General features: G+C 37.1%; 1 protein-coding gene across 1 annotated transcript in view; it reads right to left on the reverse strand.

Annotated features, from left to right (window-relative positions):
• The window catches only part of ANOS1 (anosmin 1), a 132,182-nt gene that overhangs the window by 43,388 nt on the left and 75,013 nt on the right, over nucleotides 1–13,781 (reverse strand). Inside the window, exons 5-6 of the mRNA XM_050333379.1 lie at nucleotides 11,522–11,706; nucleotides 4,326–4,455 (exon numbers count right to left, since the gene is read on the reverse strand). Coding sequence (XP_050189336.1) covers nucleotides 4,326–4,455; nucleotides 11,522–11,706 — 315 coding nt within the window. The remainder of the gene's footprint in view (nucleotides 1–4,325; nucleotides 4,456–11,521; nucleotides 11,707–13,781) is intronic.

The raw sequence follows: 13,781 nt of genomic DNA on the forward strand, positions 1-13,781 counted from the left end.
ACCTACCTACAGACCAGTGAGATAATATATTATACACAAATGCCTAACACTGATCCCTGTAGATAACTGTAGTCTCAGTTACTAAGAGTTCATTCTCATCACAAATCATAAAAAACTAGGGAAAAAATAGCCTAAAAACTCTGAAACCAAGTGCAACAAATTAAAAATTGTATTACTAGCACCAAGCAGCTTCTGACCAGTTGGGGTCAGCTATCCAGTGCCTGCTTACTGGATGAAAAGTACAGGTAGTTCTCATCCAAGGACATTAATTTATGGATTATAGAACAGTTCTCTCCTGCTTTCAGAGGAAAAGAAATAGCTTGGAGAGAGCCAGTCTAAATGTGAAGAGAAGTATATTTGTATCTTTAGGGATCAAAAATGTTCTGCCAGGTATTCAGTTAGTTTTATTTATTGCTGTTATTGTAAATCACTGACACTTAGTTAAAGATGAAAAAGAAAGCACACACAATTTAAAAACCCCAAAAAGAGAAGTGGAAACCACTGTCAAAATAAAAGAAAGTTCTGATCAATTTTAGCTGACAGTATTAACGTAAAAGTCCATGTGCAGAGTCCTACTTCTAGGAAAGAACCCACTTCCGAAGTGCAGCATTCACTTCATTTTCCAGCCTCTACGAACAGGTAGGTATAGTCTAACCTGTGTTTCTTGTCATTTTGGAATCGTGTTCTGGCAAAACAAAGCATCACTTTATTTCCTGTGAAAAGTCATGTCAGACAAGCACATGCAAACCCTTCATTTCCTCTATAAAAAATAAATAAACAGTATTAAAAGAAATCCAAACTTCTGCTTAAGCTTTGGATGTTTCATAAAGTCTCAGCTGTGTAATTTTGATTATTAACAATTTACAAATTAATGCCATAGATGAACACATGAGGCAGTGTAAAAGCTAATAAATCTTCACCTCAAATGTTTGCAGTATAAGAGCATCAAAAGCTGCAGTAGATTAAACCTCAAAACACAACTATACGGAGAACAGCAAGCTGAAATGCTTGATGCAATACTCTTGTTTTCCTCATTTAGCCTTTTTCATTTCATTCCATTTTAAATTACTTTGGGTAATAAGGAGCTTTATTTAGTGATAGAAAAGTTTATGATAATATAAATATTAATATTTACATATAATAAGTCAGAAGACTTATTATTTTGAATAAAACAAAACTTTACTTTTCTCTGTCTACTTAGAGATCATGTTTTTTGTGTTTGCAAAAAGGACAAAATAGTATAAAACAGGATTGTGGTAACCAGACAAAAAGTCTCTCTCCAAGTAATTACAGCACGTTTTTGAACGTTCCTCTTAACAGCTTAAAATATTTAGTGACAGAGACTTCGTGGTGCCATACTTCTCCCTAGATTCAGATTAAATATCATCTTTGTCCTCCTTTAAAGAAAAAACCAAACCCAAATAATTTGCTATTCGTTATAACTTATGAGCAATTGGTAAAAGTTCAGCATCTTGTGTGAGAAACTGTCTTAGGAATTGCTGTCATGTTTCTTGATCAAAGGGTTTCTTTTTGAAGAAAACTTCTGCTAAGTCTGACAAAGATAATAATCTTCTCTTGGTCTTGGCACAACAGGGTGAAGTGAAACACTGATGTGAATTTCTGTGCACACTTCACATAAACACAGCACAGACAGGCAGCAACCTTCCAAAGGTGACGTGCCAAAATCCACTTTCCTTTTCCAAACTGGAGGTTAAACGTGCCTGTAGGAGCTCAGCAGGGGCCAGTAGATGCTGGCACTCTAAAAACTAAGCACATCTGAGCAGCAGTTTCTTGCCTCTCAGCCAGGCAGGGGCCACCACTTCCCACTGAGCTCCAAAGTAGTAATCAAATGTCTATGTGACACTATAACTGTTGCCACTATGACTACTTACCTGGAGACATACAGGCTAAAAGATACCCATTAAAGCATCCCAGTATCATTCCCAGTAGTCAGCACTCAGAAACATCTTCATGCAAGTCACCCAGTGCGACTACAGTTTTCATCTGGCAAACATGGCATCTTTATAACAACCACTGACAGTACTAAAGTCCCCTTAAATAAACTGCCAGATTAGGATGATTTGGACTATGAAGTTGATAGTCAACTGAACTCCTTTCTGTTTTTCTGGCAATTCATGATTCTCTGCCAAGGGCTGGAGTTCAGATTTGAAAACTGTTATTTTTAGAGTTATAGAAGCCTTTTGAAGAAAGAATGCTGACTACATACTTTCTGCCATTATCAAAATCCAGTTATTTTATTTATTAGGCAAGAGCATGCAGAGGTACTACTGTTTCCCACTGTCTTTGTCACAAAGTCCTAAAAATGCTCTCCACCTCCACCAGACAGCCACGAGTAGTTCTCAAGGAGAGCAAGTGTTTCAGGGGTTGCTGCAGAGAACACAGAAAAAGAGGACTCTGGTATTCATGTAATAGTTTCAAAACCACAAGCTCCTGAAGCACAAATCAATGCCAGCTGGGAGACTATTCTGAAAAAATACCTCTATGTGCTTATCATGCTCTTATATTGTTCTCCAGAAACCCACTTCTGGCTGGGGTCAGATTCTGAGCTAAAGAGACCTTCAAGATTACTTACCATGGATATTCTTATATTCATTACCAATGCAGGTATTTTGAGCAATACACTCCTGTGGTTAACACACTCACTAGGGGATGAAGTTTTTGGGAAGTAATAAAAATCCTGCCTGAAAATGTCACATTCAAGCCAAAACATCAGTGTTGTCGTGATAGACCTTTATGTAACTGAAGTGATAGTGGGTTCAAGCAGAATAGTCAGAAAATATTTACAAACACAGTAAACAACTGACAATGATCTCAGTTTAAAAGAAAGTTGATGCCTGATTCAGCAACAAACTGCTGAATCTGCTGAAGAACTGTTCATGAAGAAAAGTAGAGAGAAAGATAATGCTGCTGAAGGGTCCTTACAATAAGCTCAATACAGCTCAAAGGAAGTGTATTTTTCATATGACTGAAATGGTATGTTACTTAAGTATAATATATTCTTAAAATAATACTCCTTTTATACATGAAAAGGTTTGAGGTCACAACAGTAATGGGATAATTATGCCAGACAACCTTCTGACCACAAATAGGGATATAGCACCAAAAAGCTAATAAATCTAACATATACTTATTCAGTAAGTGATTAAACCATCTATACCAGTAAAAGTACTTGCATGCCTCTATATATGCACCTCCAATAAGATTTTTTTCTAGGACTGACTATGGCCACATTGCAAGCTAAAAGCTTGTACTGCAAGATAATTCTGTCTGCAGAAAAAGGAGGAAATGCATTCCTTGAAGCATGCTGAGTTATACCAGCATAAAGACTCTGTCACTCCTAAAACAACTACAAGTCTTTCTATTAGAAAGTGCCTCTATTAGAGAGTGAAAAGTGCTGGATCTCATTTTTTGGCACTGAAGTCAACTAACATGGTCTGGCTATGCCCACATTATTGACTGTCTTTAAGAGAAGGTGACCACATCCAGACCATCTGCCTGTTGGGAACAGTTTCTGGCATGTGGTAACCCATATACTATGCCTGAGAGTCATCCAGGAAAACTTTGCTTCGCGTGGGTCAAAGACACACGAGGGACAATGCCAGGAACTTCACAGGATGAGAGAACTGTTTCTATCTCCTCCATCCCTCAAGTACTATTTACTGGTACAGAAATAATTTTCAAAGCTATTTTATTACCCAAACCATTGCAAAACCAGAATTCTCAACAAAAATTTCTACAATACTTTGTGGACTATCAGGCATGCCTTTCTAATGAACAGAAACATGCTACTTCCCATTTATACCTTTTTTATTCTTAAGCACTTATAATCAGTGGTAGCAAAGAGGTAAGTATCTTAAGAGGGTCCACAGTTCCATCAAAACACTGCTGCTATAATTATTTAGATACAGGCAACAAAATATTACAGTGCTCTACTAAACATATGGCAGCAACATACTTATTCTAACTAAAAAGAAAAAATATTCTAAACCTCTCTGAATAATATACTGAAACCCCAGCTCCTTCATGTTTCTTGGTCAGGGTTATAGTGTATGACACCAATCATGTGGAAACTGTTTGTTTAAAAGGAGGTTTATTCGTGGAGACCCCTAACTGATAAAAGAATAATGACACCTTTAACCTTTAATTCCTTTGCCAACTCCAAACAAATCTCACATCATTTCTAAAGTCTGTACCCAAAAACCCATCTGTTAAAAAACTTCTGCTGCAAAAGTGGGCAGATCAGGTTGCACTCCACGTGTGAGTGAGAGGAAGGTGAGTACCAGACAGAGTGAGCAAAAACTAACCTTTTGAGGATCGGAAGTGCTTGCTGGGTGCTGTGAAGCCTCTCGTCCCGTGCACGTTCACAGCTGCCACGCGGAACTGGTACCACCTGCTCGCTCGGATGTCCGGCAGCCAAACTCGCTCATCCGTAGTCTGGTGGGGAAAACGTCACACTTACACTCGTTGTTCTGACATGGATATCATCTCCTGTGCAACATCAGTTAGTTCACAGGCTCTGTGCAACCACCTCATCTGACTGACCATCATTCGGCACTGCAAAGCATTTGCAGCTGTGAACAAAATGATATAACTACCCAATTTTGCAGCGTATTGCAGATCTCTTCTGGAAAATGTATCCTTTAGAAAACTAGTGAAGTGTTAAATTCACAAAATTAGTTTTCCAGTTATCACAACCTTCACCAGTGTTTAGGGCCTAGCTGTTCAGGTGTTGATGTTTCAGGGAACTCACTGCCTGAGGTCACAGGAATGATTTCTCCAACTCTCAACTCTCAGAGAATAAGGGGTCCAAAACGGCTTAATGAAATCCAGCAATGTGAGAGGTCACTTTTTCTACTTCATAGGAAACACAAAACTCTCAGGTAATGAGAGTAAGCCTTCTTCAGATCTTTGACACTTACGTCAAAAAGACACTCACACTCTTAACTGTTCCCTTCAGACTTTTCTCATGTCATAGGAGGTGACCTTTTCTCCAGTAACACCCACTGAGAATGACAGTGTCATGAGTTCAATTTCCAAATTCTGTGGGGAGAGCCTTAACTGCTGAATTATGGCACAAGCACAGATGCACTCTGAACTCTTTCAGCAGAAGGTGCTTTACTCTTTCTTATTCTGAACCCTGCTTTCCTCTATGTTTTTTCTCCATTAAACTTCTGAAGAACTATCTGCTGCATTTTTTTTTCCTAAGGTACAAACACCAGAACTGCCACAGCCTCCTGGCAATTACTGAATCACTGCCAAATACAGAAGATGTAGCATCTTTGTAGAACCCATCAGAAACACATGCACTTGTGAATTTTATTTTTGCAATTAACTCTCCATTATCTAGCTTTCAATTTACTTTAGAATATCATGTTTATTGCATTTCGATTTAATTCTTTAAACAAAATAACACATGAATCTGAACCAGATGTCACATATATGCCTAAATATACTTATACAATCATTACTAATTACCATTACTGACCAAACGTGCAAGCTCAGTGAAAATGTAGTTCCATCAATTTATTTTTACAAGAGCTGTTTTCTACAACTTCAAGTCACCTTCCCTGTACAGGATTCAATGATACTTGCAATGATGCCAAGTAAACTGCAAAAAAGACACAGCATAATTTCTGCTTTTTGCTCCCTTTCCAATGTGTGTAAGAAAATAGCAGCTGTTGACATAACTCAGATAGCCAGAAACTGAGGAAGTTGCTTCAGCTCTCCAGTAATGGTATTTTTAAAAACCTGACAAAATCTGTAGTTGTTATCCTGCTTTTAGTCTCTTCATTTCATAACAAACAGAAAATTTAGGGAATGTTTGTGTGTGTACATAAAGGAAAGAGAGCCTTTCTAAACTGTTAACTGCTCTCAGACTGATAAGTGTTGCAGACTCTGGGCCCATCACATATTGCTGCTACTCAGAACCCTTCTCCATTCAGACTACGGTATTTCTCTCTTTTTAGAGTAAGCAGGGGTAACAGTCCCAAAGCTTTTATTGTCTGCCTCATCTTCTTTCCTTTTTTTTTCATCTTTTATATTATGTGTAGAGTGAATTATCTCATCCAATCAAGGGTTTTCCTAGGGAAGAAAAAGTCTACCTGAACCAACTTCTGTTATTATTTTTATTTTATGAAGTGCTCAAATGTGATATCTTTTTCCAATATGCAGGCCCACATACCCAAGAATTTACATATAAGACACAATAGTGAACTGAATATAAACTATCATTATTAACAGAAAAAAATCCAAGGATATATTCAGGCTACTGCAGCAACTGAAAACAGGACCAATATCTAATTGTAAATAACTAATTACAATACTGTGGGCTTTTAAAAACACATTTGCTGAACTTCATTACAGGGTAAGCACAATCTGAATAGACTTGATCCCAAATTCCTCAGCTAAGGAATTTGTTTGTCATTGGCATCATCTCAGCTATTGTGCTGACTAAAATAAAGAATTCTGTTGCGTTTTCCGTGGTAACCTTGAAGTGCTATAAAATCAAATTATCCGTCAATTCATAACACCAAAATTATTTTAATTTATGAAAATGCCTTGAGCCTACTACTTTCATAATTCATTTTGTTGGTAAAGCTCCTGCTAAGCTTGATGGCATGCAGGAGGTGTATCTGTGACTCCCACATTACAAACTACTTGGGCACTCTGAAGCAACCTTTACAAAGAATTAATACAGTTTAAGAAAGAAATTACTACTGAGATATCTTATACTACCTTATTGTAAATCTAATTTGTTTGTTTGTTTAATTGCTTTTGTGTAGTTAGTTCTCACTACTTAAGTATGTTTGGAGCTGGGATCATAATATCCAGAGTCTTTTCAATATCTGTCATATTAATGTAAGCTCACTAAATGGTATACTGAGTGGTAATAAGTAACTAATGGTTGAATTTCATCACACACTTGAAATTCTACCTGAATATGAGAGAAAATAAATAAAAGTTTTACTAAATTTTTAAAAGGTTAGAATATTTTTTAAAGAGTCATAAAAAAAGACAAAAAAATACTTTAAATATCACCACTCAAATCATTTCAGGACCATAATTACTAATTTAGGCTATGCATTATCTGTTTACTTAAAAGAAAAACTAAGCAGTTGCCTTCCTAGGCAAATCCTAGTAAGCATTTCATGTGGAATAAAATAATAAATTTGGAATAAAATAATAAATGAATCCTCAGACAAAATAATTGGCCAATATGTCCAACTTCAGTATCACTCAAAGTTAATGAAGATAAGGGAAAATCCTCATTAATTACATTAAGATAAAACTAGAGCAGCATGTAACCTGGAGAATACAGATAATATCTTGACATTCCTTCTCAAGAGTGCATCTTAGGTCCAAAGGACAACAGGTCACCTCCAGTAGCCAGAAAGAAGAAAGTGGTTGGACTTTCAGGTGAGAATTTGGCTGAGACTTCCAGAGTTGCTCCATTTAGGAAGTACTGACAATTCTCTCTCCCAGGAGCCCTTATCTGTTTAAACCCTGAGCCCTCTCTTGAAAGTAGCCTCCTTGTTCTATCCTTCAAAAGGCAATTGTCTGCTATTCTCTTCAGAATGCTTACAGAAATCTCCCTCTGCTGCTTATACAGTTGACTAATGATTAAAGCACTTGGCCAGAGCATGGATGACCTATCTTCAATCCCAACCTTTGTATGAGAGGTTGGGAGAAAATATTCCCTATCATCTTGGATGTTGCATGCTATTTACCATTAGAATGTGTTCTACACTCACAGGTAAAACTGTTCCTTAGAGTAAGAAAGGCTGAAAGTTAACAATTCTTGAAAGGGAAAGGTGGAATTAGTTAGGACTGGGAGGGAGAAAAAAGAGAATATATGACTCAGTACCATAGCAATTTGGCCATTCAGATGGGATTCTTCTGTCACCACTCCAAGAGTTTTTTCTAAATTTTATATGTAAAAAAATGGTGCAAGAAGGTCTTTGTGGTAAAGATTTGTAAAGAGGACTCTCCTCTATCCAAGTATTACAGTAATCAGTGGATCTGTTTCACTGTGTTCATTCCCCTTCTTTCACACTATCAATCCTGGACTCCTCTCTGTAGAGCAAATATTTAATAGAAATAGGAGAGTACAGCCTTACCCTGCTGATTTTACAGTTCTACACCTTTGGAAACAATGCATGGTGATAAAAGAATTTGCATTTCAGAGAGTGAAGGGATACCATCCAGAGTGTCATATGTGTGTTTATGTTTCCTCTGATACAAAAGAAAACTGACAGTGCTGTATCCACTATTCTATCAAAGGACAGCAGATCTCCCCTATTTCATGTGAATGCAATCCCACACAAGGTGGGAATTCTAAGAATGCTTACCAAAGTAAGCCCTTTCTGGGAGATGGAGAAAGAAACCTTTAGGACTGGTGGTTAGCTCCAGCAGAGCTATGTCACTGCCAAGGACAGAGAACCCTCCTGAGATTCTCAGAACCAGAACTTCAGGTGTCTCAGAAAAAAAAAAAAATTAGTTGTCCACAGAATTTAGACACTTCCAAGGTGAAGAACTAAGGTCTGTCACAATCAAGCTATCAGTAAATACTGCCCCTTGTTTTTCAAAAAACAGAATAAACTAATAAGTGTACTTAATTATTGTCTTCTCATATTTATACATATATTTGAGATGCATTCACACACAATTAACACCTGAATTTCCAATGTAAACAGTAATACTACTATTTTTAGAAAGTATTAGCATCAAACAGAACAATAAGTTTGTTCACAAGACATACAGTACTCTCATGGGATAGTGCAGCAGCTCCTGCTCAGCTGGTTAAATCCTTTAACACAGTAGTGTAAGAATCTTGGCATAAAACTAAGGACAATTTACATCCCAGCCAACTAGCCTAATTAGCATCTTGGTTCCCACAGTTTTTATATTAACCAATGGAAATTAGTCAAATGGTTAATTATATCAAGTTTTCCAAAAAATGTGTGTTCAAATACTGAAGTTAAAAAAATTCTTTTCTTCATGAAGTGAAAAATAACTAAAATTGTTTTCAATGTGTTTGCTTTCTTTATGCAACTGGAGACTAAAATAATGAAATAGTAGATTGAGACTTCTTCCTTAAAAAGCAAGCATAAAAAAAGAGTTGATGACACAACACAAAGGAAACAAACTTTTTCAAATTTATTTTTTCAACACCAAGTAAAAATTTATGTGATATGAGAAATTACTTGCAAATTAGTTCTTGCAAAGGCAATAGAAAACAGCAAGTTTTTTTTAAAAAGTATACACCTAAAGTTATTGAAAATTATAACCCCATTTCTTCTTGAAAAGTCAATAAAACTAAAACATTGGATGAGAAACTCTGATAAAACGTTATGAAATTTCTTATAAGAAGATGCAAACAATAACTGCATAATTACACTACATATGGGGATAGGCATAGAGAAATTCAGATCCTCACTCATAGTCTTTTTGATCTTTGTTTTTACATGGTCTCATGCTTAAGTTGCAGAGTAATGCAAGAACCAGCATCAACTCCCCTGGACTGAGATACTCCAGGAGTTCTCAGCTGAACGGCTGAGCTCTTCTCAGCCTTTGTCTATAATTAAGGTCTCAATGTTGAGGAATCATATAAAAAAAAAAAAATCTCAGTTATGCAGACAAGAAAAGCCTGGAGGCTGCGCACAGAGTCACTTTAGTCAATCTGGATATCCATCCTTGTTGCTGACATTGCAAAATAAATTGCATTGCAAGCAGCCACACAAATCTGATTGCCTGGTGGGATATCTAAAACTACAAACACCATGGCGGTACACTACTTGATAGAGAGAGGAATTCTGATTACTTGCACCCTTCAAGGGTGCCAACCTAAATGTCCCATAAGGTATACACAGTCCAGAAAGCCAGTCAGGCATCCTGAAGTATGCTTTGAACTGACATACCCAGGGGGGTCCAGCACACAATCAAATTCTTGTCTCTTCTGATGCAGAAGGGACGGTGAAGTTGTCAGAAAGATGTCAGTTAGAGGAGGAGTCTCCTGCCACAGTGATTAACTCAGCCTCTTCTGCCCACATTTAACAGACCTCCAGGAGAGGCAGCTGCCAGGGTTCCTATTGCTGTTGCACAGGAACACGTTTGTGAAGCACTCTCTCCTGTAGATGTATATGTCTGTATATGTTCCACTGCTGTGGAGATTATATGATGCATACCGCCAGAAATGTGCATGAGGTCTGTTTCTGGGATGAGAAAAAGCATAGCAGCCTGCAGCACATACACATGGCATGGTAACAGTGAGGAGTAATTCAGACCTGGCTCACTTTTGCTACATGTATTTTCCTTGTAGCAAAGGCAGGTGGTTGTTTGCTGGATAGGAAGAATGAAGGTTCAAGACCTGTACCTCAGCTGAGAGATACTAAGTCACTGTGACTTTATCAGCTTTGGAGGTGTGCCTGTTCCCTTGGCTTGCACAAGCACGGTTTCATCAGGCTCTGCTGCAGGTGACTTTTCCTGAGCAACACTCCAACATAGCACCAGCTCCCTGTAGCACCATATTGAAGCTAAGAAATTCTCTTCTGAGTGTTCAGTCACACAAGCTTTATGTTATTAAAATATAGCATTTTCCTACACAATCTGAATTTAGAAAGAGCACAATTGTCACAGAATTTAAATCCTTTATTTTGAGGATGGTTCTACTTATTCTCTCCCTTTTTTTTTCCTAGTTATAATGACATTTTGCAGATCCTTTCAAAATCAGCATTTATTTTTCTTGTCAAGAGGGATGAGGGTGAAGCAGTAAGATAAACGATTGGAATTCTGCCATCCAGGTGGACTGTCAGCATGCTAAAAACCAGATTGAAACTCGGAAAGAACTAAGTGAAAATTTATGCTCTGTTGGCTGCTTCTCATTAAGAAACATTTGCTCATGAATCTTACATTTTCAGTCTGGATTGCTCTGAGTGATAAGAGCATGACATCATAGAATTTGCCGAATTGGGAGGGTCACATCTATAAAAAACAACGTTAAAAAGAAAAAAGGTTTAAGTCTTTTTTTTCACTATCTGTTTTACCAAAAAAAAAAAAAAAAAATCAATGGCCTTTTCATCAGTTGTATTTCTTGTGGTTCGATAAGACCCAAGTCATGCCTTGGACACTGTGCAACGAGTCCCACTGACCGCAAAAGGATTTTGTCTCTTATGCGCTGCCTTTGGTGGATTTTGGTCTCTAATTGTACATTTTTCAAGAGACTTGTGACTTTGGAATTCCCATCTGAATAGATCACAAATATGTGCTTGCAAGAAAGTGCTACCCACTCGTCTCATGAAAATCAAGTCTCTGGCTAGTTCTATAGATTTTTATTTATAGAGAGTAAACCCACAAAATAAACTTATTTTGAAAACATAAACCTTAGGCTATTTTGAGCATAAGCCTCCCCACCTGTAAGTGATCTATCTTTTCTCCGATCTGAAGAGGACCTTTAGATCATGGCCTGGAAACCAGGGGTCCATATCGCTTGTAAAGAACTGACCTGTGCCACAGTTTGCCAGTTAGTAGCATCATCCTCACTTGGATGGATTCCTTGATTCCACCTCCTCTGAACAACATAGATCACAGGCTCAATGGAAATATTGAATTTTGAAGACCACTTCACCTCCAGGTCTCCAGACTGATGTTCTATGAATTTTAACTCTTTCCGGGGTTTCAGTGGAACACCTGTAGTAGGAATGTACAGACAAAAATATATGAGTAATTTACAAGATGCAATTAGGTCATTTGTAGATGAAGTTGTACAAAAGAATAGTTAAATAAAAAAGATCGTTGGTCGGTGAGAATGCAAAAGGGAAAAATGATAAGCACGGAATTTCAAAAATGTTAATAGCTAACCTATCTCTGCAAACATTAAAACTTGTTTTTAAAAAAACCTTCAAAATTATTCCTTTAATTCATTAAAAAAACTAAAGGATCTGAAAGTTGTAAGCTAAAACTGATCTTACAGAAAAGATTTCCCAAATAAGCTTTGATAACCTGGAAAAAGATCTCTTTGATCCCAAGCAGAATCAGCTGTACCTGTTGCTCAGTTTTTCACCTAATTTATCCCTAAACACATCTAATGACAACATTTCCACAGGATCACATAGTGATCTGTTCAACTACTTCTCTATCTTTACTATGAGAAAGCTTTCTCACTACCTTGTTTAGTCTCCTCAGATGCATCTTAAACTTGATACTGGTCCAAGATGTTCATGGATCATAGGGAACAGATTCTTTCTTTTATCTGTGGAGAAGCTTTTTATGTACCGCAAGACTATTATCATGCTTCGGAATGTTTTCTTCTTCAGTCTAATAACCACAGTACATTCCATCTCCTCTCTGTGTTTCTAGACCTCTGTGCACTCTTGCAGTTGTCTCTGGAGACTCTTCAGCTGGCCAACACCCTTCTCCAGAGTCAAGCCTAAAACTGCATGCAGACTAAGTTCTTAATAGTGTAAACTAGTGAAGCATGATTATTTAACACATTTTACATTAGTCTGATATACTTAAAAAAGCTGTTTGCTTCTCCATGGCAGCATGATCTTCTTGACTCACAGGCAGCTGTATTGTATGATGTGTCACTCTCCACTCTTCCCTAGAGTGATCTAGGAAAGGTAATTTCAAGACATCTTGGAATAGATATGTTGTATCTAATGTATATTGTCAAACTGTTGCATTTCAGAGACAGAGATGTCTTTCTAAAATATTACTGTAATTTCTCATTACACAGTGACACCAAAGAATTGTTATTTCTGTTGTTTATACTGCTGGTAATATTGCCTTTTTGAAAACATCTGCAGTAGCTTGAAGGGAAAAAACAACTGTTCAAATTTGGCATCTTTTGATTAAATCAACAAATCCAAGTGTTAGGTACATTTCTCTAGACACACTTTAGAAACACATATATTTGAATGTGCAGCATTTTGTCACTTTAGGATATGTCACAAATAAGATTTCTATGTTGACATATAAACCTTCTTTGCAAGTTATCGTATGCACCAAATTTAATTTTGCTCTTTCAGTGGGTGCCCACATAAGTCCAGCCATATGTACTGGTTTGATAAATCATTTCCTACTCAGTCTGCCAAAGACGACTGAATACCAGAATTTCCTCAGGTAAACAAACTGCTTTTATATTTTAAGAGGTCTTCTCAAAAGTCCAAGTATACAAGTAGCTACAAGTAAATTAAAAGTAATCTTGTAGATCTTGAAGAAACCTAAGATCAACCTGAAGACAATCCTGCACCTAAATCTAGTTATTACAACAGTTTAGAACCTGGATATCCTTCAACACCCTGTAGTCTTAGTCTAATACAATGAACATCACCAAACATGTCAGTTTAGATTTCCACATTTGAAAATCCTTCTTTAATTATTATATACAATAATCCTACAATTTGCATGTTAAGAAAACTTCCATCTGCTTTGCATTAGGGGCAGTTGGATTCACTTGATTGCAAGTATCTCGGCCTCTCCAGTGTTACGTAATTGTGTGCAGATGGAGCGCGGCAGCACAAACAATGAGAGCACAGCACAAGTGCATTTTAAAATACTTTTGTAGAACCAGCACCATCAATTTAATATCCAGATGTGAAGATCCAATTACTCTTCAATGTGCTTTTTATTATGTAAATGGTCAGCTCTTTCTTCATGCTGGAACAAATTAGTCCTCTGAAGTCTGCTGAGCTTAACCAAAGAATTCAAATCAGTGATTGTTGTACATGTGCAATAACAGAGTCCAGGAGAAATGTTTCTAA

This window comes from Myiozetetes cayanensis, unplaced genomic scaffold, assembly GCF_022539395.1.
Source record: "Myiozetetes cayanensis isolate MyiCay16 unplaced genomic scaffold, myiCay2020 scf5-8, whole genome shotgun sequence".
Taxonomy (NCBI): Eukaryota; Metazoa; Chordata; class Aves; order Passeriformes; family Tyrannidae; genus Myiozetetes; species Myiozetetes cayanensis.